At 47.7% G+C, this 24339-nt stretch overlaps 2 protein-coding genes across 2 annotated transcripts in view; one reads left to right on the forward strand and one right to left on the reverse strand.

Moving 5' to 3' along the window:
- The window catches only part of WNT3 (Wnt family member 3), a 48331-nt gene extending 39539 nt beyond the window's left edge, over positions 1-8792 (forward strand). Inside the window, exons 3-5 of the mRNA XM_032429647.1 lie at positions 2263-2528; positions 3204-3691; positions 7188-8792. Of these exons, the coding sequence (XP_032285538.1) occupies positions 2263-2528; positions 3204-3683 (746 nt within the window). The 3' untranslated portion in view covers positions 3684-3691; positions 7188-8792. The remainder of the gene's footprint in view (positions 1-2262; positions 2529-3203; positions 3692-7187) is intronic.
- Positions 8793-12626: 3834 nt separating this feature from the next.
- NSF (N-ethylmaleimide sensitive factor, vesicle fusing ATPase) overlaps positions 12627-24339 on the reverse strand; it is a 142549-nt gene continuing 130836 nt past the window's right edge. Inside the window, exons 18-21 of the mRNA XM_032429921.1 lie at positions 19279-19413; positions 18076-18189; positions 14761-14816; positions 12627-14311 (exon numbers count right to left, since the gene is read on the reverse strand). Coding sequence (XP_032285812.1) covers positions 14269-14311; positions 14761-14816; positions 18076-18189; positions 19279-19413 — 348 coding nt within the window. The 3' untranslated portion in view covers positions 12627-14268. The remainder of the gene's footprint in view (positions 14312-14760; positions 14817-18075; positions 18190-19278; positions 19414-24339) is intronic.

Genomic DNA, 24339 nt, shown 5'->3' on the forward strand with positions numbered 1-24339 from the left:
CTAGACGCGCTCCCCAAAAGCAAGACTCGCCTTCTGATTGCTCTTCCCCGCTTGGGACATTTGGCAATGAAAGTCGGGCCTTTGAGCCTATTACCCATGCACGTCTGTGTTCCACGTTTTCGATCACCGTTGTAGGTTCTGGTACCTGCCTTCATCTCTAAATTGCAAGAGGGCGGTTCTGTGTTGGCCGAGGGTGGGGAGCTGGGTAATATGTCAGAAACTCTAGGAATTTGATGAAGCCGAGGAAGGTCCGGGAAGAAGGCTGCACGCCGGCACGCGGGCTTCGGCGGGTCCCCACCAACGCCGCGCGGCCGCCACGCGTTAATCTCTGCACACGCCCCCCCCCCAACACACACGCTTTGAGAGCCAGGGGGGCGGCTGCGGCGGGGGGGGGGGGGCGCCCTGCCAGGGGCGCGCACCGTCCGCGGAGGCCGGGCCCCGCTGTCCACGGCTGGCCGGCCCGGAGGCCGGGCGGCGGCCGGCGGGGGACTCGCGCGCACCCGTGGGGCGGCGGGGGGGGAAGGGGGCCGCAGGGGTCAGCGGCCGGAAGGCGACGGGCCGCGACGGCGGGGCGCAGGCGAGCCCGGGATCGCGTTCCGCGGGCGGGGCGGCGCGGGCGGCCCGGAGGGGCTTAGGCGGCTTGAAAGGGGCCCGAGCGCCGCCCCCCCACCGCGCGGCCCGGCCCCGCGCCCGCTGCGGCCGCCGCGCCATTCACACGCCCTCTGGCCATTCGGCGCGGCGCGGCGCGGGGGCGGGGGGCGCCGCTTCAATGGGGATTTCGCGGGCCGGCGCCGGGGCCGGGGGCGCGGCCCGGCCGCGGGAGCCGCCCGTTGCTACGCGGTGGCGGCCGGCCCGGCGGCCCGGGCCCGGCGGCCGCATTATGCGGGTAATGCGGTGTGACACCGCGCGAACAAAGGCGGATTGAGCGGCCCAGCGGGCCCCGCCGGACGGGGACCGGCACAGCGGGGCTGTCAGCGCCGCTCCCAGGCTAATCCCCGCCCCGCCCCCGCCGCCCCCGCGTCCCCGGGGCTGGGAACCGAGCGCGGCCCGGGGTCCGGGCGCCGCCGCCGCCGCGAGAGGCCGCGGGCCCGGCCGGAAGCGAGGCGCTGGCCCTCGGCGCCGCCACCCCCGGGCGCCCAGGGGAGGGCGGGAGCCGGAACGGGGGCGAGGAGAGGGGGCCCGGGGGGGGCGGGGCCTTGGCCGCCCGCGGGCTCGGTGCGCCGGCGGGGCTGTCCGTGGAAGCGGGACGGGCAGCTCCTCCGCAGGTGGCCCACGAGGCTCCCAGGCTTCCCGCTTGGGTGCCGGGCCGCGATCTCCCTCAGCACTCGGGATGGGAGCCCCGGCTTCTAGGCCGGCCTGCGTGGCCTTGGGCAGGTCACCTGCCGCTCTGGGTTCCTCTCCTGTCCGGAGAGAGGTGGTTGGACTGCAGGTCTCCCAGGCCTTGGCCTTCTAATCCTCAATGTCTGCGTCTGTAAAATGGGCCTAAATTAAGACTTTCTGCCTCCTATTTAAGAGGATTAAATGAGATCAAGAACATGAAGGGCAGAATCTGGTGCATACTGAGCTCTCAAACGTGGTTATCAGGATCATGAGGTTGGGGACACCCCTGAGAAGTTCTCCTTTTCCTTCAAGGGATCCTGCCCTGTGTTCCGATCCTTCCCGTGGTGGCAGGGAGAGGGTTTGGGATTCGGGCCATTGCCCTCCTGGTCAGGAACTCTGGTGGCAGAGGGAAGTTATGCCCGTTTTACAAAGAGGGTAACTGAGACTCAGAAAAGGAGGGGTCTGCCCAAGTGCATCTAGGTGGGGGATGGGGTGGACTTGGGTAGTTTAGGCAGTAGGTTCCCAGGCTTCCCTCCCGCAGGCCTCAGGCTCTCTCAGCAGTGGGAGGGCTCACGCCTGTGCTGCAGTCTCTGGACTTTGGGCAGATGGAGGGTAGGGGGCCCAGGGCCAGGACAGAGCAGGACGACCACATCTCTTCAGCAACCTGCCAGAGCTAGAGTTTCTGCCCCTGCTTCTAACAGGCTCAGCTCTGCCCTGAATCAAGTGCTGAGGCCCTGGGTTAATCAGTTAGCTGCCCCGGGCCTCAGTTTGCTCATCTGTAAAGTGGGGATACCTCAGAGGCTGGGCCAGTCAAAAGGGGTCGGAAGGGCACCTTGGTTCCTCCCGCTTTCTCGGGGCTGGTGAGCCCTTCTTCCCGGCTGGGGAGGTCGAGGCAGGGCGGCTGTGCCCCAGGACCCGGCCTGAGCCATGCCCTCCCCGCAGCCACCCGCGAGTCAGCCTTCGTGCACGCCATCGCCTCTGCCGGCGTGGCCTTCGCCGTCACGCGCTCCTGTGCCGAGGGCACCTCCACCATCTGCGGCTGCGACTCGCACCACAAGGGGCCACCTGGCGAGGGCTGGAAGTGGGGCGGCTGCAGCGAGGACGCCGACTTCGGGGTGCTCGTGTCCCGGGAGTTCGCGGACGCGCGCGAGAACAGGCCGGACGCGCGCTCGGCCATGAACAAGCACAACAACGAGGCGGGCCGCACGGTGAGCTGCGGCCGCCCTCGCACGACCCCGCCCGGTACCCCTTTGGGGACCCTGTCCCTGCCCCTCCTGGCTGGCCTCGCCCCTGCCCCACCCTGCCCTTCTGGTGACCCTTGTGCATCCCGGGCTCCCTGCTCTCCTCTTTCCCCTTGGTGGAGCTTGGCCCACACCCACACCCCACAATCACCCCTTCTGTTCACCCATTCTCCCCGGGCTGTTCTCCATCTGCGCCCGCCCAGGGATGCGTCAGCTCGGGAGTGAGGGGCCCCATGGAGCAGGTACCCGCCAGCCCACCCAGTGCACTTGGGCTGCCCCGGGCAGGGCCGTGAAGACCGGTGGGCCTGACTGAATTCAGCCTCCACGGCTTCCTCTGGTTGTTTGATCTAGGGCGAGTCACTTAAGCTCCTGGTCTCAGTTTCCCCATCTGTTAAACGGGGATCACCATCCCCATCTCCTACAGCTTTGAGAAATGGCTGTGATTTCTGCCAATGCTTGGGCTGTGAAGGGGAGGGAAACAATGGTCATCAGTCTTTAGGTCCGCACCTCGGCCCCCAATCCGTTCTCTTCCTGACCCCCAGTAGGAGTAGAGAAGGCTCCAGGGATGGGGTGGGCAGGGGGCAGAGCGGGAGGGCCTAGGTGGGGTCGTGTTGGGGGCCAGCTGCTTCTCCTCTTCCCCAGACCATCCTGGACCACATGCACCTCAAATGCAAGTGCCACGGGCTGTCGGGCAGCTGTGAGGTCAAGACCTGCTGGTGGGCCCAACCCGACTTCCGCGCTATCGGCGACTTCCTCAAGGACAAGTACGACAGTGCCTCGGAGATGGTGGTGGAGAAGCACCGCGAATCCCGCGGCTGGGTGGAGACCCTCCGCGCCAAGTACGCACTGTTCAAGCCGCCCACCGAGAGGGACCTGGTCTACTACGAGAACTCCCCCAACTTCTGTGAGCCCAACCCCGAGACGGGCTCCTTTGGCACCAGGGACCGGACTTGCAATGTCACTTCCCACGGCATCGATGGCTGCGACCTGCTGTGCTGTGGCCGCGGCCACAACACGAGGACGGAGAAGCGGAAGGAGAAATGCCACTGCATCTTCCACTGGTGCTGCTACGTGAGCTGCCAGGAGTGCATCCGCATCTACGATGTGCACACCTGCAAGTAGGGAGCCAGGTAGGGCGGCGGGCCGGGGGCGGCTGCGGGGCCTTGGGACAGGGACCTGGGTTTGCCCGGCTCCTCTTCTTGATCAACCCACTTCTCTTTCTGAGCTGTCCAAGACACACGGCCCAAAATAGGAAGCCAGGATTTCCCCAGCTGCAGTGGGAATGGTCCCCGGGCAGCTTTGGGTGGACTACACAAAGCACAGATACCAGCCAAGTGTGTGCACGCAAGAGTGCCAGCAACTGATTAATATTTGTATACAAGTTAGTAAATTATGAGCCAGGTCAGATGTTTGCATGGCCACTGGCTATCATTGCTGAGCATCTGGGAGCCAGAGGAGGGACACTGTGGGGCTGGAAGCCAGGACACCTGACTTCTGGTCCCAACTTTGCCCTGTTCCATGAAGTCCCCAATTTCCTGTTCTTTCACTTCCATGGGCCTCAGTTTTCTTACCGTAAAACAAGGGGGGTAAAATAGTTGAAATAGTAGGCCAAAGATCCTCTTTTACCCCTGGGGCAGAGTCATTTTGCATCCACCTTGAACTTTGAGGGCAGGTTTTTGCACAAGCATAAATCCTACTGACCTCGAGGAGGTGGGTGGGGGAAGCGGTGTATAAGCCCATATCCTGACAGATCTGAAGCTTGGGTGGAGCGGGGCCACTCTCACCGAGTTTATGGAAGGGGATGGGGAGGAGGAGGGATTCAAGTTCAGAGTGATGGTGGTGAGTAATCAAGGGATCAAAGGCTGGTGGATTATGTTCCCAAGCTTCCCAGAGGTGGCCTGCGTGGGAGACACGGTGCCTGGCCCTTGGAGCCATCGGTCCCCAGCATAGGTCAGGACTGATGTAAGGTGGTCCTAGAGTCTTGGGGCTGGAAGGTCTGAGGCCACTATGCCCTCTCTCCCTTTTCTCTGCCCTGAGAAGGAGCCTAGCATATAGAGGCGTGAGCCCTGGTCCAGCTGCCGTCACCTGCCAGCTGGGGGGACCCACACAAGAGAGTTTTTATAGATCTGCCTCCTTATCTATCATCCTCCCCAGAGGTGCTGTGGGGACAGTGCTTGGTTCATTGCGAAGAACTTACCTGCCTGAATCATCGCCCCAGGACAGTGCAGGGGAGAGCACCCCACTGGGTGACGCAGCTCCACAGAGGCCACCTCTGAGCTGGTGGCACGTGTCTACACTGTGTGGGCCTGGGGGAGGGGCCTGGGGCCTCTCTGAGGTATGGAGGAACCCACATCATGGGGAGGGCTCTGCGTGAGTCCATCTGGGAGGCCCCTTGGTGTAGCTCAAGCTATGACCTGCCAGGGACGGGGTCCAGGAAGGCAGCAGGCAGCACGCCTTTCTTGGTGTCTGAACGGGCGCAGTGTGGCCGGCGCACCAGGTCAGCCCGGAAGCCCCGAGGCCCGTTTCCTCATCCGTACGGTGATGGTGGGAGCCTAACAGGAGTTTTAGAAGCCCCAGTGAGCTACCAGCGGCGAATGCTTGTCTGAATCTGATACTAATAGGGAGTGATAACTGCCATCAGAGAGCCGTGACATGAGGGTGTCATCCCGTAGTGAGATGGTGTCATCCGCGTGGGCAAGTTTCGTTTCCTGCTTCTCACAGTGGTAGGAAAGTCCGCGAACACGAAAGAGCTCACAGGCTCATTGTAGCATGCCCACTGTGGCCCAGGCAACGTGGTGCCCCGAGCAGGACACAGCTCTGGCCATTCTGAGGGGGAGCCGAGGGGAAATCAGAACTTCAGAACACTAACAGCAGACCCATTGCTAGGGTAGGGACACTGAGCCCAGGACACTTTCTGCCTCCAGAAAGCTTCCAGACGGGTCCTGCCGAGGCTCCAGCGGCCGTGGCTCCAGGGGGCTCTGGGGTGTCACCGAGTCGGACCCCAGCAGCTGCGTCCCAGCACCTCCCCTCCCCAGGTGGGCCGCCAAGATAAGCCATCAGCCAAGCAGGGAAGGAGGTGCTGGTTTGACCCTCGGTGTCCAGAAAAATCCTCTGCCTGCCACCCCTGTAATTAGTACTGATCCTGAGAGGCATTAATACATCTTCAGCACTCTTTGCTCCCATTTCTGAAGTAGAATGGTGTTTTCTCCAATCTTACAGAAAGTGCTACACAGGCATGGATTCGAAATGCCCTGTCCAGGTAGACCGGTGCCCCCGAGGCCCTTCCCTCTGGTCGCTCTGGAGCCCTTGCTCTGGGACAAGGGGAGGACTCGCTCCCAATGTGGTACCTTTGGACAGATTCTCAACTTGCTGAGTGATTTGGGGCAAGCTGTGGAGCCTCTCTGCGCCGCGGTTCCCTCATTTGTGAACTGGGTGGGGGGGTTGTTGTGTGGACCAGAGGCTGTAGACACCAAGGGCCCCAGTGCTGGGCCTGGCTCGTGGTCCAAGGAAGCAGCAGAGATTCCCAGGCTGAGCAGAGCTGACCTCCCAGAGCGACGGTCCCAGGCGCGCTGCGTGGTCTCGAGCCACAGGCCCAAGATGGGCGAGACCTGGCTGGTTAGCTCCCCCTCCTTTCATCCACACTGACACTGCAAGCAAGATAGGAACCTTCGAGACAGGATGGCAGGGACATATGCCCTCCACACACTGGGTGGGGAGCCCCAGTCTAAATGGCTTGATTCCTGGTCCTTCCCTGGTGGGGAAAACATCTTTTCCATTGCCCGTAGCTTCTGTCCAGTGTCTCATGCTGACGACCGATTGCCTACCCTACAAGTACCAGGTGCATTCCTTGTTATTCAGATGTTGCGAGCACAGTAAGCTGGAAAGGGCTCTCTCTGGACAAGAGTCAGGGGGCCTGGCTGGCCCCAAGTGCTGGATCTGTCACTAACTTGCACAAAACCCTGGACATGTCCCTTTAATCTTGCTGAGGCTCGGTTTCTGCCCCTGTAAAATAGTCTTCCACTGGCCCTGTCCGCCCCCTGGGGACTGGAAGGTTGATTGGGAATGCCCTTGAAAGCACTTCGGGCCTCAAATCCTCGGTGAGATGTCAATACACAAATGAGTAAGAGGTACATATTGGTTCTCCCCTGAGAAGGAATTATTCATAGTTCATTAAACAGCCGTGCTCCTGTGTGGACAGCTCATTACCAAACAGCTGGTACGATAGAAAAGCACAGTGCCCACATCTAGTCTCGTGGGGAACGGGACCCTGGACCGGAGGGTCCTTCAGTCTCTCTACGAGGGGGACTCCTGCCTGGCGGCAGCTGCCCACCACTAGCCTTCCTGCTGCCCAAGCTCCCAGCTAGGAGGTGGGGCAGGTAGGGTGTGGATCCCAGTCTGTGGTTGCTAAAGCCCTCCTGTTCCTATTTAAATCACGCGCCCTTCCTCAGCGGCAGATCCCAAAGCAGAGAAGGGGGGTACGGGAAAGCCACTTGGGTTCCCCATTGCCCCCAAGGACACGAGAAATGTCGAGCTCTCCTGTCCACAGCCTCTGAACGCGGCACCCCAACGGGCGGTTCCTCCGAGAAGGGAATTAAGTGTCCGATTCTTCCTCTTTGTTTTCCAAAGGGCACTGGGAACGGGTGAAGTGTGTGGCTGGGCAGATTCACCGAAGTCCCATGGGAAGCAGGACCTGGAGCCGGGCTCAGCGCTCAGCACCAGGCAGCAAGGAACCCGGACTGTTGCCAGACGCCCGTGCGGTAAATGACCTGGACCTGTGCCGCCCGCTGCCGGGGAGGCCTCCCTCGCCCTCTCTCTTAAGTTTCTCACCCTGCTCTGGATGGTGTGTGGTTTTTAAAGAAGGGGCTTTCTTTTTAGTTCTCTAGGGTCTGATAGGAACAGACCCCAGGCTTATCTTTGCACATGTTAAAGAAAATAAAAATGGAAAAAAAAATTCTACTCCGACAGAACAGGCTGGGCTGCCATGAGCTCTCTGCCTGGTGGTGAAGAACTCAGCACGGGCAGGATTGTTTCCAGACGCTTCTTCTGGTGACATGCCAAGATGCCTGTGAGGTGGGAGTTAGGAAGTAGGACAGACCCCTGCAGTCTCCTTTTCTTGGTCTCCTCCTGCTCAAATCTGATAGACTTCCACATTCGGACAAAAGCCATAGGTGTAGCTAGGATCAAGTGGGAGGGAGGCCCAAGGCAATTGTGGGAGTCGGATTGGGAGTTTTGAAGAACCAGGAGCGCTGGGCGGCCTGGGAAGCTGTTTGAAGAGCGGCTGTGTGTTCTTCTCATCTCGTTTCCTCTGTCAGCCTGTTCTGCACCAGAGGCTCTTAGGAATTGCAGTCAGAGCTCCCAGTCTCTGTTGTCCTTCTGCGGTGTCTACCAGGAACGCAGCGCGGGGTGTCTTGGCTTTTTTTTTGTTTTTTCTTTTTTTTTTAAGAGGACGAAACGATGTAAATAGGTTATGTTTAGGGGTGGTGAGCCTTCTGCAGCTCCAATGGTTTCCTAAAGAGAGAAGTGGTATCTTTAGAAGGGGCCATTCAGTCCCTCCCAGCCCTGCTCACCTGCCGATTCCCCACGAAAACAACTCCAGGTAGAGCAGTTTGGAGTTCAGGTTACCTCAGTAGAAATCAGACAAAGGGTCAGAGAGAGAGTAGCGGTCGATTCCTGAAGTTCCAACTTGGTGACTTGTAGCTAGGGAGGATAGAAACGGTTCCTTCGTTTCCGCTCCAATAAAGACACATCTTCTGGCCTCCTTTCCCTGCTTTGGCCTATGCGGGTAAAAGAGAAACACACACCTGCTGGCCTCACCTGTGTGCAGAGAGCACGCCAGTCCACGCAGTTCCCAAGGATCAGGAGGAGGTGTTCGAAGGGGGGCAAGCAGCCTCTCCCAGCTGAGCTCCCCTTGCTCCATGCGGGTCCTCTCGAGGGTCCTGAACGGAGGCCAGCGGATCGGATGGCACGAGCCAAGGCCACAGCTCTGTCCTAGGGAGAATCAGCAAGAAGAGAGGCAGCTGGGGTAGAGATGAGAACAAGGTTGTTTCTTCCTTTACTCCCTTCTCTCTTTGGTCTGCCTCACACTGACCTCAGCTACCGGGGCAAGTGATCTTCCTGCTTCCTCAGGCAGGCTTGCCAAGACCATCTAGAAGCCATGCCCGCACTCTTGATTCTGCTGGCAACGAGCCCGGCTAAAGATACACATCCCACCCCCCTCTCCAGAGAGTCCGAAATGCCCCTCCCCATCTCACCTTAGACTGAAAAGTTTTCAATCATGTCAACCGGATAATGCTTGCTTTATGTGAGAATTATTTCAGCAGAATGGATACAAATTTTCAGAACAGTCTTTTCATATCTATGTATTCTATATTAAAAGTGATAAAGTCATGTTTCTGGGGCGTATTCAAGTAGCCGACAAGTAATTATTTAATAATAGTACACTGAGCGCATTGTAATTATTCTCGCCGTAGTCAGGTAATAGTATCCAACAGAAATTTCCTACCGATCTGCTGTATCCAAAGTTTTGTAAAAAGTTGTAGAAGTTGTTGATCTTTTTGATTTTATATTCAAAAAGTCTCTTTTTATAAATATTATTTATTATACAATGTATATACCTTTGAGTTAACTAAGATTATATATTATATAAATATATATATATTTGGAGAAAATATATTTCATCATGCAGTTTTTTTCTGTTAAGTCATTAAAGAGAAGGTAAACAAACTTAAAATGGATACATTGTACCATGTGTGGAGTTTCCAGATTAATGCTCAGGAGGTCAAGAATATCCAATTTCTGAAGGTGGTGGCCTGAACTTGCACCCTTAATTGAGTGGCCCAAAGTAAAGCCATTCCCTCTGTTCTCTAAGCAGGATCATCTCAGACATCAGGGACATCGGGTCTCATCTACTGTAGGACTTTCTTACAGGCTTACCTTGTTCTAAGTCCACATCTGACCAGTAATTCCTAGGTTTGGAAGTAAGCGGTTTGGGCTGTAATTCCTTTCCTAGACTCTAGCACTTCACTGCACAAATGAGTATCACAGACACTCAAAAGATGTGGCTCAAGGCCAGCAGCCCACGGGGTTGGTTAATCCTTTCCTCACCCATGTTTGCAACTCCATTTATTGGGAAAATAGGATTTGCTCTATTGAAAATGAAACCTGACTGGAAATGGCTTCCCCTCCTGCTAGCACAGCTATAGAAGGGGTAGGTTGGTCGGGAAGAAGAAATGGTTTGGCCTGGCCTCTGGGTGGCCTGGAACAGGTATCATCCGAAGTTGGGGGTTGGGCAGAGAGGACCCAGCAGTGGGCACGCTCTGGGAAGGGCATTTTCTCCTTGGACTGCTGCTTCAAAAGGACTCACCTGAAGCTCAAAAGCGATGCGCTCGACGATGAGGGACAATAATTTGGTTTTATGACATTAGACAATCCTTTGGTCTTCAGACCTGCCCATAAAATGTCACCTTCAGTTTGTGTAGCACAGCTAAAATGCTTTCTTTTTCTTTCTCTTTCTCCCGATTTACCTTTATTAGAAGCAAATCTTATTCATCTCCCTGCAGAGACGAAAACAACATAAAAATAAAGTGGTCTGCCTTGTGCACCAGCGATGGGCTGCCCTTGCGCTCTATTCAGACCTCTAACCTGAGATTAGGAATGGCCACTAGAAGTTCATGAACTTTATTGTGCCCGTGATGTGTCATTACTTAGTCCCTGAAAAGCGTAAGCCACAAAAATGGTTGTACTGGCCGCGCAAGGAATTGGACGTAGAGCGCAGAAAGAAATCTCTGTTTCTCACAGCCCTGCTCATCTTGTACTTCACTCTGACATAAAACTAATACTCATCTCCCCCAGCATCCTGGATACCTTTTTTTTTTTTAACCTATAAGATTGCCAAACATTTAAATGGTCCCTATTCATACTTACCAAGGCCATTTGTAATCCTTTCTATGATTAATCATATTCTATGATTAAAGAGAACACAGTTTATTGCAGTGCCTGAACATTCAATTTCTCCGTAAGTATAAATACTAATAAACATCTAAAAACAAGAGGAAGTTTAAAAAAAAAAAAGATCCAAAAGAAAGAAAAGAGACAATATAGTGGGAAGATCTCTTTCAAAGTGGTCATTTATGAAAAAAGCAGGGGAGAAAGGCTGGGGGTGGGGGGGGACAAATAAAGGCAAAGGAAAGGCAGAGAAAAGCAGGGGGAGGGATGATGGGGAGGTGATCCTAGGTGGATCCAGTGATGGGATCCAGTGATCCAGTGGTACATCCATGCCAGCCCTGGGTATATGGACGGACATGTAAGCTGTGGCTGATCGACACACACAAGGGAAGTTAATGCGGCAAAATGATGGTGGCTATGCTGTCATTTCTCTTAGCTTGACAGAGAACTCTTGAGGAGGCAAAGAATTACCTTACCAATAATCTGATACTCCCAAGGGAGTGTGACAAAGTCAGTTGTGTGGAGAGACCGTATGCGGGGGAAAGTTCAAACTCAAGTCCTCCTTGCAAATGCTGTCTACACGGCTTGAGATTCTTGCCCATCACAGATACTCGGTAGAGCATTGTCATGCCTGGGTGTCCGCACAGCCCACGCCCTCTGTGGGCTCTGCTCCAGGGCCCGGTCTCAGCTCTGCTTGCCAGTGGAGGAGAAACTTTAGATCATTTTGCAATAACTTCTGAAATTTACATGCTTTTTTGAACTTTCATCCACACCTTCCCCGGTGTCTTCTTTGAAGAGGCTTATGAATCAAGTGGCCAGGCAAGGAACAGGAAATCTTGCTTTTGCCTTCTGTGCTTGGGCAGGGTTGGTTGTTTATTGCTGACTCAGTGCTTCAACAAGTCTGTTTACCAGGATTTGATTATTACACACTTGAATCTACTCTATGACTTGCTGCTGAAACTTAAAGCAGAGGCGGTTCACTGTAATTTTTAGGACATGAAAAGACAGCCTTAAAGCAAACCATGTTTCAGATTTTAGCCACCATTATAGTTTTTCTGTTATATATAAATATATATATATAAATATATATAAGATTTTATTTGAGGGAGAGAGAGAATGAGCAGGGGGAGGGGCAGAGGGAGGGGGAGAAGCAGGCTCCCCACTGAGTAGGGAGCCCGAAGTGGGGCTCAATCCCAGGACCCTGAGATCATGACCTGAGCTGAAGGCAGATGCTCAACCGACAGAGCCACCCAGGCGTCCCCTCTGTTACATAGTTTTGAAGGTATTTCAGTGAAGATGTACAAATACATGTAGGATGAGATAACCTCCTTTTCTGAGGTTTTAATTCTATCTGCTGACAAAAACTAGCCTGTTCACGGTGCATCCGTATATGAAGAAATCTAAAGTAGCAACTGGCTGGCCTCCTTTGCTTTGTCACTAGGCTTATGACGTCGTCATACACTCGCTCACTCTCTGCCCAGGGCAGCTTTGAAGAGCACTGGGATAGCTTCAAGACCCTACCTTCCCAAGGTTGTGCAGGGACCCGGGTGGCCTCGGGGTCCTCCTAGGAGGTGTGGACAACTCCCAGGGAGCTGACCTCTTTGCACTGAGCCTTGCTGATTCTCTGAGCTGCCTTTCCTCCTAACCTCACCCCACTCTAAGCATCAGGCTTTTAGGCTAAGAGATCCAACAGCTCAGAAAAATGCAAAAAAGGATTCCAAAATGAAACATGTGAAGAAATCCCACTGAGAGTGTCTGAATCCCTTGGTTTGTACATTTCAAAGGAGTAATTCTAATTGAGAAACAGTTTTCCTTTCTGGATTATTACTAACCCATTTATGGCTTTGGTCTGCTTCAGTTTTTTAATAAGGTGGAAATAAGTAAAATAAGTATGAAGGTTCTTGTTATGCATTAACTCTTGAAAATATGCTATTGATGTATTTCTCTTTTCAAGTGACTATACTTCCTAAATAATGAAAACCAGAGACTTTTAAATAAAAATCCTCCATCTCCTTAGGCTAGTTATAACAAAACAAGGAGGGGCTTTTCTGAGCCCCCTCCTCTTAACACATTCCTATCAGTTATGTGTGTCGTTTTGTACAAAACATGGTCCACAGAATGTTTTCGAGTATAGATACTCTTTATTGCATTCCTTCATTTGCAAGAAACAATATATATTTTTCAATACAGTTTTGGACAAAACACAAAAGACATGAACCTCATTTAACGAGAGCCATAAGTTAATACAGTGTGTGTTGCTTTCCTGGGAGGAGAAAAGAGGCAAGTTGCACAAGAGATAGGGGACCCGGGGTACTGGCCATCAGGGATCACAGAATTACACAGTACAAAATCCACTTTAAAAAGCCACAAAATAAGCTAGGGATGAAAACCCAAAATGAAGTAGATATGACACAGAAGTCAACCAAAAATATACAGATGGCAGGATCTGGAGATAATTCGCCTTCTACCACGGGGACAAATGACAGCTACACCCAAGTGCCACTGTGGCCACAAGCCTCATGGGCGGCGTGAAGCACCTTCGGGTGGCTGCTGACCGCTCATCCCTGCATTTGAAGCTGCGGGGTGGTGGTGGGGGAGGGGGGGGGGAGGTAGGGGGGGTGGAGATAGTTGACTTGCTCCGTAAGTCTCATCACAGATATGATGACCTGATTCATTCCTTCTGACTCAGTTATAAGACTAACCACCGGTTCTCCTTCCCTTTGGAAAGAGCATGTGGAGGGGAAAGGAAGTGTGTTAAACATACTGGAATGGATGTTGAAAGACTCGGGATGAGGGCTAGAAAACGGTTTCTTCTGGAGAATAGTGTTTTATTTAATGCTAGATAGCACAGAGGGTTTAAAATAAAGGAAGAATAAATTCTAAGTCATTAAGATGAGGAAAACGACAAATGGTGATACTAATAAGAAGCCTTTAATATAAAGAACTGTCCCATTTAGAGTTGGACATTAATTAGTGCAGAGAGATTTATAAATGACTTCATTTTAATGACTCCTTTCTGTTTAGGGGTGTAGGCTTTTTCCATACAGGTCTTTCCTAAGTCGTTAACAACAGCTACCACGTGGTAATGGCCAGCACGTCTCTTGCCACGGAGCAAATGGGTAACACTGAGGGGACGCCACGGCCAACACAGTAATACTCGGACTTTCTATTAAGAAAGATGTCCTGACTGCAACTTGGAAACATCTCTGAAAATGAGAACAGCATCTTAGAAATTCAAAGTCCTGTTTCTTCAGGCAAAGATAACCACCAGTTTTCTGGGAGAACCTTTAACCAAATACCCAAGTACCTTTAGTGTTAGCAGAGGGGAGCTGCAAGATATAATCCCTCTGAACCCATACCTCTAAGTCACTGCTCCTGGTTTACATCTAGGAAGTCTTCCTTCTAACAGGCCAAGTGTTGTCTTGCAACATCATTACATTTACTGAGAGTTTTTGGGTGGTGATGGTGGTAGGGAGCTTAAAATGTGTAGTGTTCACAAGGGCAGTGTATGTCCCACACTTCAAGACTGAGGAAGAAGAAATCATCCTAGCTTGCACAGAGAGGTAAGCATAGCATTCTAGAGCAAATTTGTACCTTCCACAAAACAGAATATCTGAGTAAGCACAAGGAAGGGAGTTTTATTGCACTAATCATGCAGAGTGAGCACACATTGAAGGTAGGGATCATTTCACTTTGTCTAGGATCTTGAGTAAGTTGAGTGAAGATCCCAGGCCGTCTTCACCTTGGTCACTTCCCTTGGTCACTATGTGTGTGCAAAGAGTCCATTTTCAAAGTCCAGGGGGCTACTGAAAAAGAAACACCCAAAACAAAAAAAAGCAGATGAGGGTCTGCAAAAAACCATTTACCACAAAATCACTAAAAGCTTGATGGTTTTTCTACATTTTTTGCTATGCATCTGCTATTAGATAAGCATTTCAAAAAAGAAAATGGTCATAGCCCCATGCATTTAAAAGCAGCTTCCAATAAATATGTACCATCGAGTTTTTTCCTGCATTGCGACAAGGAAGTTTTGCGAAGCAGGACAAGGAGAGCAAACCAACAGTACAACCAATTTCCTTGCTTGGTCTCTCAGACCTACAACACAGTGAAGAATGCTAATAAATGGAAACAAAGTTGTCCAAGAAAAGTTGAAAATTCAAATGTATATGCACTGTACAGCAACGCTTAGAACAGGTACTGGGATTTAACAGTGTGGTAAGTCTGGCTGGTGGTCTTAAGTGTTGTGTGTACTTACGCTCCTTCTTCTCCTAAGAGGGCCAAGAATTTTCTCACACGGTATTCAGGATCCATCTAAATACATCAGAAGAAATAAAGAACACAGGTTAATGGTACCTTCTAATAACTATGCACTTAATGCCAAGGAAATGCTCGGTTTCATACTTCCACCAGTGCTCTGCTGAGTCACAAAAATATGTTACCGGCTCCCTGACCAGTATTCTGATACACAGCGAAGCAGATTACATCATTCAAGAGGAGTGAACAGGACTTCCTAGCACAGAGAATCACTGTGCACGAGGTTCCAAGTGACCCAGCTGGTCATTCCCAGGCACCTCAGCCGAGTGCCCCCTCAGCTAGCGCTGTGTGAGGAGGCAGCACGTCTGAGAGGACACGTGTGAGACCAGACGATGGCTATTCACGGGGGTTCGAAGGGCATCCAAGTCATAGGAGTCATCCAACATATAAAAGTGAGACCAAACTTAAACCAGTTGAGGTTGATTAAATGACTAAAAAGTAGCTTATTAACTCTTCATGATCAACATATTCATTCGCTTTTCTTAGCCTTGGTCTTCCATGCAGTTTCTTCTTTGCAATTAATGAAAAAAATGGTGATGAAAGTAAAAAAATGAAGAGTGGGGCTGACTCCCCTAACATGGCCCCTGGATAATCTGGATCTCCTGTGACAGAAAAGCATCAGGATAGGGGAGCCTGACTGGCTCAGTGGAGCATGTGATTCTTGATCTTGGGGTTGTGGGTTTGAGCCCCATGCTGGGTGTAGAGATTACTTAAAAATAAAATCTTCAAAAAAAAAAAAAAAGCATTCCTAAGTCTAGGAGAAGATAGGGGAATTTTGGTTCAGAGGCCAAGTTTAGGATATTACTAATTTTCTCTATTCATTTTCCTTTATATTCATGTTTATACTAATTTATTTAATTATATTTTGTTCTCATTGGTCCACCAGAGATGTTAAGTTATCTAAAAAATGATCATTAAAAACATCTTTAATTCCTTAAGATGAATTTTTATTGTAAGAAACATACCTAACTTTTTAAAAAATGTTCCAGGGCAGGAGTCTGTTTCCCAAGAGGGAACTCCCTGCCCTCCAGGGAGAGCTTTCAAATGTCAGTGCAGCTGTGGGTAAATGTGCACTTGGATTCCCCCTACCACCACATTTTTTTTTAATTTTTTTTTTAAGATTTCTTCTCTTCTATCCCAAAAAAAACATTGAACAGAAGTTTCAAATGTATCAAAGTTAAGAGGTCAGACTACAAAGGACTAAGAAAAAGTGTGAATAGCTAACAAAAGAAACATTTTCCCTCTTTGGGAATAGAATTACATATGAATCAATTGTCAAGTTCTTTTAAAAAAATGGAACTGGCTGGAGCTCAGCTGTAGTCAGTACTTGCAGGTCTTTGCCCATTAAATATATTTAATATGTGTGAGCAACGACTTACTGACTTGCCTGTAGCTATGGAATTAAAAGTCAAGAGAAAGGGAGGAAAAAAGTAATCTAGATAAATGACTTTATTCCCTCAGGTGACATCCAGTCAGAGCAGATCCTCAGCACTGTGCAAGTTTTAACAGAATCGTGTATAGTGAACAGAGAGGTAACATGACTTATATTCTGCTCAACTACATGCCTCTCCACTTAGGCTCAGTCTCTCTCAGGCAGATCTAAAGAGAATTCACTCAGCTGCACGAAATCCATTTGACAAGAAGGGGTTCAAACTCAGAGGCCTATGAAGTGTCAGTCGCTGAAGATTAGGCCTGAGTGCCCCGCTCTCACTTTCTGCCCCACATACATGAGAGGCATTAAGTCGATCAGTGACCTGCAGGCATCAAAGGAAGAAGGGGTAGGGACTGGAGTGAAAAGCCCACATAGTTTCTTCTATGCAATTATTGAAAAAAAAATTATGCTGAAACCAAAAAAATGAAGAGTAGAGCTGACTATCTTGACAGATTTATCTTTTCCCAAGGGAAGAGCTAATACCTCTGTATACGCCCCTTTACAAGGATAATCCCGAGCAAAGTGATCAGTCTGTAACTTCAATTTACATTCATCGTGGAAAATAAATTTCAGTCCGGCTGAATGTTCAATACATTCAACTTTAGGTTTCTGAAAGCCACAATTTTGTTTTAAAATAAATGTTCCAGCAAATCGAAAAGCATTCACTTCGTGTTCTCCATTTGTTATTGGTCCAAGAGCCTATTTCAGGTGTAACCGTGAAACTTCACTTCTACCACCCACTGCTCACGGGGCGGGGATGGCAGGACTGAGCAGTGACACATAATGCCAACAGCCCGGCCAGTCTGTCCACCAATGACCTGGGATGGACCCACATGACTACAGTTCACTGAGCGCCCTACTGTGTGTCCGGCTCTGTTCCAGGGACTGTGGATTCCAATAGTGAGTGACAGCCAAGGTCCCTGAACTCACAGAACTTGGCAGGAATACATTTATTATCTAACCAGTGTGTCAGATAAGGATAGGAAGACATAGGATGGACATGTGGAGGGGTAGAGTTCCCAAAGGAGGAAAGGTAAGTTGCCAGTAGACATGAGAAAGTCCCAAAGAAATTTCATCTGTCTTTGCCCAGGCACTAGCCTAGGGCTCAGTTTTCTATGTGATCCTGGATGCTTTAACCCTACAGTAGTTTGCATGAAATTTCTAGGAGCCCAGCCAGGGGAAAATATAGAGAGCCTAAGTCTACTCTGTACAATTCAATTAACTTGTCCCTTAAAACAGTCTCCCAGGCCCCTTTTGGTGTAATGCACGGTAGCTTCCGGACCTCTGATAAACAACACCATCTTCCTTCCATCAATAATTGGCTATGTGATCCTGGATAACCCACTGACCACCTGTGGGACACTCAGTATCCTCATCTCTAAAATGGGGGCAGGGGGTGACGACAGGAGAGCAATTGCCTCTTTGAAGTCCTTTCTAGTTCTAAGATCTAATCACTCCCTAAATTAAAATTGAAAGTAACTTTATAATCTTTTTTTCTATTTCTGAATTTTAAGAAGTGAGAAAGAAAAGTACTCATAAGTTATTGTTCGGTCTCAGAAGCAGGCTACTAATAGCAACTTGAGTTCAGAAATAAGAGAATTATAACAAACTAATTAAAACCTTAGCAAACGAGGGGCGCCTGGCTGGCTCAGTCAGTGGAGCAGGCGACTCTTGATCTCAGGGTTGTGGGTTCGAGCCCCATGATGGGTGTAGAGATTACTTAAAGTCTTTAAAACAAAACAAAACCTTAGCAAAGGAAATATAAAACCTTGGTATGTCATGAAGCTCCTGTGTCTGAATCCTATGGAGAATGCAATATCTTACCTGGAGCGACATCTCGATCAACATTAGTAACTTCTTGATGCCTATCCAGACCTTCTTCCCTTTGACTTGCTGTGAAATTGTGGTACGTTCCTTATCTTTGAAGTTGCCCAAAAGCTACAAAAACAATAAAAATGACAAAAGCACTTTTATAGTAAGTGCATCAACAACATTAGTTAATGGTCACATTTATCCTTAAAAGAACAGTAGTAAGAACTATCTGACTGGTTCAAGTTGACAGGATTTTCTCCTATTTTAAAATCCAACCTGACCTTCTTAAACCCACTAGGTACAATTAATGAAAGTGAAAACTGGTATCCTAAATCCTATTTTCCTAGAGATCTCCATTATAATTTAGAGATATGTTTGCTGGGGGTTGGGGGGAAAAGAAAGCTTCAACCCACAATAAATACCAGTTAAAAATTTTAGCACGTGTCAAAGCAGAGACTAAATTTAATTCTTACCCAACCTCGGCACAAGAGCTGCTCACATAATTAATCTGGAGACATTTATCATATAGATAATTTCTATTTTGTTGGGAGTATGCCCCAACTGCATGGGGTCTTGAGGATTTTAAGAAGCTTTTACCACTGTCAAACAAATCATTACATAACATTTTTTTCAGATCTCACCAAGATCTGAAGATTCGTGTACATTGATATTAATCAAAAGTTTAATGAAGGTTATAGTTTTTAAAAATTTAACTTTGTCATCCTCAAAATATTTAAGAAAACATTTCCATATTATGAAATTGTTAATAAAGCAGTTTCTTTTACTTCCATAGCATTTTCGCAGTCTCTAAGGTTTTAATCACCGTTCCAATTTGTTAAATGCAAGTAAATGAGCGGAAAGCTATTACGAGTGACCGAATTTTCTACATATTGATTACTCTACCACTCTACCCTCTCCTTCCCCCATTCCAAGTTTCTGGCCCATGTAATTTGTATGTATCACTCTTGGTGGGCACAGAGTAATTCATTCCTGGCAGGCTGCCTATACCAAGGAATGGGAAATTCATTCACTTTCACTGACATTCATCTCTTCCTCGAATCCCTGAAACGACTGAAGGTATATCCCAGGTGCCCTATTCCAGGTTAGCACAGAGACTAGGCACCAGGTGCAATGCCCGCTGCGCCCCCTTTAGCATTATTCCCAGCCCCGACTCCTTTCTAATAGACACTTCGCAATCCATTGACTCATTTTCACCTCCAGAGCCTCCAACAGCTGCTCTCCGGTAGCAATGTTGGGCACGTGGACGGTGGTGCTGAAAGCGTTCAGCATCTCCATCTCCTGAAGGACATCTTTGCGGCTAGTGGTCCCAATGATAAGAAGCTTGCGGCCCTGATCACAGGGAGAAAATGTGTTAAGATGCAGGATAAGACTGGTTAGGAACCTAGAGTAAGCTTGAACAATGTCCATTTATTTAACTGCAGAAATGTAAGTGGTTAAGCAAAAGAAAAGAAATTCAGAATTTTCTTCATGAAAATCTAAAGAAAAGTATCAAGAACAGGATTCAGAAAGGCAACAGCTCCTTCTTGTCATTCGCGTCAATAAAATAATGGATGAGTAAGTCAGGGAGACATACAAACCAAATAAAAAGATACTGAAGTATATGCTCTAATTCATTTCTCATGGCCAACATGGTGTACGTATGGTGGGGATTGGAAAAAAGGAAATGAATGAACGGGAGGTCTGTATCACCCACTTAGCAAAGATTTATAATGCTTTTAACAAGGAGTAGGGTAGGGGCGCCCGGGGGGCGTAGTCTGTTAAGTGTCGGACTCTTGGTTTCAGCTCAGGTCATGATCTTAGGGTCCTGGCGCCGAGCCTCGCATCGATTAGGCTGCTCAATCAGCAGGGAGTCTGCTTGAGATTCTCTCTCCCTCTGCTCCTCGGCTCGCACTCTCTCTCAAATAAATAAATCTTTTTTTTTTTTCTTAGAGTAGGGTAACAATAATTGTTTACATTTCTGCAACACTTACCTGTAAAAGACATGGTGCCAAGTGCTTTACATAACTGTGTCATTTAATATTTTAAAATTTCAGTTTTATTTTTAACCCAAAAACATACAAAAAACGTTTAAAAACTATAGCAGGCCTACGCCACCATTCCTGATTCCCTCTCTCCAAAGGCAATCATTTTAAACTCTTAGCTTTCTTCTTGTATTTACCTCTTCTTTAAATAACAAGGTTACACCACTATTTTTAGGTTTTCGTTTTCAGCTTTAAATATTATTTACTGACCACCTATTACTGAAGATGGGGATTTAATATTGATTTGTCACACACCCCTGCCATGTGCCCCTTTTCTTGTCCTTCCAATGTGGTTATTTCATAGTCTTTGAATAAAGCTATATTCAGTATTTATCATGATTATGTAAGTATGATTGACAGCTAAGCCATGTAGTATACTATTACATTTCCTTTCCTAGGAAACATTTTATATTTATTAGAGTTAATAACTGTCATTTTTACCCTCTGCTTGTTACCAGGTACCTATTACAAGTTCATCCCCAAACACAACCATGAATATCCTTTCAATACATTCAAACATGTCAGGGAATTTTAAAGTTTGTTTGTTTGTTTGTTTGTTTAAGACATCCCCCTCCTGGAGTCCTCTATTCTCAGAGAGTCTGAATGGAATGCTGCTGCACAGCTGCAGTTCTAGAACTTTCTTCTCTCCTGTTAGATCCCCTACATCCTGGTCTTCATTTATTCCCTCTTTTCCATGGTGCATCTACTTCAATAACTTCCTGAGAGAGGGTGCACAGGAGGTAAAAATATAAAGACTTTGAATGTCTGGAAATGCTTTTATTCTACCATTAATATTGTCCACTCTATACCTGAGAGTTCAGCTAGGCGCAGAGAACAAGGCTAAAAATAATTTTCCCCTCCAGAATTTTGAAGGCATTACTCTATTGTCTTTTAATTTTCAGTGCTGCTGGCTAGAAGACTGATATTATTCTGATTTTGACTCTTTGCTTCTACTTTTTTTTTTTTTTAATTTTAAAGGACCTTTTCCTTACCTTTATATTCCATAATTTTAAAATCACATACTTTGAGATAAATCTTCCTTTACTCATTCTGCTGGTGCTAGATGGGTCCTTTCTAAACTGAAAAATGATTCAGTTTTAGGAAATATCTTGGATTATTTCTTTGATTTTTCTTCTATTTGTCTTTTCTTTCTTTCTTTTTTTTTTACTCCTGGTTTTTACCTCTTTCTCTTTCAAATACTTTTTGGGTTAGGATCAACATTATCTTCCAGCCTTTATATTAAGTTCTTTCTATGATATATTTTCATTTCTAAGAGCTCTTTCTTGTTTCTTGAATGCTTTTTTTTATTGTATTTAATGGATATGATACCTTATTTTAGATTTGTGTGACTATTACAGATTTTATAATGTTTTCTTCTGTTCTCTGCTTTGTCCTGTCGCCCCAGAGTTCTTTTTTTCCTATTTGTTCACTGGAGCTTTCCCTCAAGTATCTGGTGATTGCTGGATGACTATTCAGATTTAAGAGTTAAACTAGTGACTGGAAGCTCTGAGTCTGAGGGCTTCACTACAGGTTGATCAGATAAGACTTGGCTGATTATTGGGGGTCCTTCAAAGGTCAGGATGTGTACATTTTTCCCAGAGAAGAATCTTCCAGTCTTCTTCCTGAAGGCTATAAAGCCTAGTTTCCAGCATACTGGGATTAGATGGGGGAAGGGATCTGGGTAGCTCACCATTCAATATGGAGACTCCCATTTACTCCTATTTGCAGAATGGCATCTCTTGAGATCAACATCTCATTTCATGTTCATATAATCCTGAGAATTAAGTACTTGTATTATCTCTACTTTACTGATGAAGCTATTGAATCTCACAGATACAAGTAATTTGTTGAAGGTCAAATAGCTAATATATGGTGGATCCAGGAATGGAAGCCAGATCCAGAATCCAAAACTGTATACTGCTTTTCTTGATGAAGAAAAACACATTTAAAAAAATGTTTACTTGGGGGACGCCTGGATGGCTCAGTCGTTAAGCGTCTGCCTTCGGCTCAGGTCATGATCCTAGGGTCCTGGGATCGAGCCCCGTATCGGGCTCCCTGCTCCGTGGGAAGCCTGCTTCTCCTTCTCCCACTCCCCCTGCTGGTGTTCCCTCTCTCGCTGTGTCTCTTTCTGTCAAATAAATAAAATCTTAAAAAAAAAAAAAATGTTTACTTGGAAAATGGAAGAGGAATGCATTTTAAACTATGTCACTAGATTTATGGTACACACTTACTCCACAGATAAGCCTTTAATACAATCATTAAACCTATTCATGGATCTTAGAAACTCAGGATGTTAAAATGAGAAAACAGGGGTTCCTGGGTGGCTCAGTCAGTTAAGTGTCTGCCTTCGGCTCAGGTCATGATCCCAGGGTCCTGGGATCGAGCCCCGTGTCGAGCTCCGTGCTCAGCCAGGGGCCTGCTTCTCCTTCTTCCTCTGCCGCTCGCCCTGCTTGTGCCCTCCTGCTCTCTGTCAAATAAATAAAATCTTAAAAGAGAGAGAGAGATAATGACAATACACTATGGACAGGTGGGAGGTATTATGCATAGGACGTCACGGTAGAGGGAGGGAACAGGTGGCAAAGAAACATCTGCTCTTTCTCTGGAACTGAGTCTTAAGGAATGAGTAGGTTGATTAGGAAGTTGAAGGGCAAGGATATTCCAAGCCAAAAGGAGTAGAAATACGTAAGTCTGAGGGCGAAATAATAAAAACAAAAATTGGGGTATTTACAAACACACAAAGACATACACATTTCTACTATCACAGAAGAGTGGTGCTTTAACATTCAACACTAAACTCCATCTGTAAACTTAGGAACACATCCCTGAAGGCTAACAGATGCTAAAGGCCACACAGGCTTATTATAATGAAAGGCAACTGTTATCTCTCCTTATGTTCTATAGCCCATAATTCAAACTCCCTCATCTTGCCTTCTCTCAAGGAGGGCCACACGTTGGCTGGCCCTAGAAGAACGGCATTGAGGAAGAAGCTTCTTACTCACTCCAGAAAGCTGGAATTGCCATTTTCCAAGTGAAACTTTCTCTTACATTAACCGTGACTATGCCCTTCAGAGTGTTGAAAGACTGGGAAATGTAGAGCAACTTATAATGGAAACACTAATTTATGTTTTGCTTTACTTCTTGTTTAACAAGACTGCAAACACTGCAGAGAGGTCATGACCCAGGCAAGTTCAGGCCTTGACATGTAAAGCCTCATCTTTAAGAAAACACCGAAAATCATTACCAAATAATTAAATTGTGCTGGGTCATTCTGTCTATTAATTAGTGGTAATGCTCATGAGGAAGCTTTATCATGAAAAAAACAACTCTGAGTGTGTTAATGTAGTAAATCATACTGGAGAACAGTGTGGATGAAAAGCTGCCAGCAGCATGTAATAGGAAAGCCGCCTTTAAAAAATAAAAGTAGAGTTCAACCCAAGAGGGGAAATCCAACTCATTAATGTGTGGCTACTAGTCTTAAGTCTACAGCATGGAAACATGCCCCTTGATGGAAAGAAAAAAAGTAGACTGGTAACTTATTTGAGGGATAAAAAAAATTGTTCCCAGAATACTCTTTACCGAGATTTGCTAGTTCCTGATACAATAAAGAAACGGGCCTAAATAAAATGACTATCTGCCAATCGGATTATGATAAACATTGTTCCAAGGTTAAATAAGTATTAGTTAACTAATTCTTGGTACCATAAGAAGCAACTCAGGTGAAAACATTTCCATGAAAAAGGCAGGGCTCAGTCAGGTGTTGATCCTTCAAAAAAAAACACTTCTTTACATGATGAAGAATGAACAAAGTACTAAGCAGTATCTAAGCCTTTTGCCACACAAAGGACTAACCAGATAATCCACACCCTTTCATAGGTCCTGCCCATTGATTGGCCCCAATAAACTGATTTGTAACAAAAGTTCATGTGGAAGAAAGCTTTTTTTCTTAAATAAAAATGCCACCAATATAATACTGCAGTGAAATGGAAGGGCTGATTTTAACCTGTGAACAAAAGTAAAGTCAGTTATGCAGTAAAGAAAGGCCATTCTTTCCATATCATTCAATGCTGAGCAAGTGTAATACACCCTCGGTAAGAAGAATTAACTGGGAACAATTGGGAACCCTGAAATGGATTAAGAAGTGAGTTTAAAAGTGCAACTCAAAACTGCTGTGTGTCGGGGCCTTAAACTTTATTTTCTGATTGTTAGAATCTGAGGCTTTTTCTGAGAGAGAAAA

Source organism: Phoca vitulina, unplaced genomic scaffold, assembly GCF_004348235.1.
Source record: "Phoca vitulina isolate PV1807 unplaced genomic scaffold, GSC_HSeal_1.0 scaffold41, whole genome shotgun sequence".
NCBI classification, from domain to species: Eukaryota; Metazoa; Chordata; class Mammalia; order Carnivora; family Phocidae; genus Phoca; species Phoca vitulina.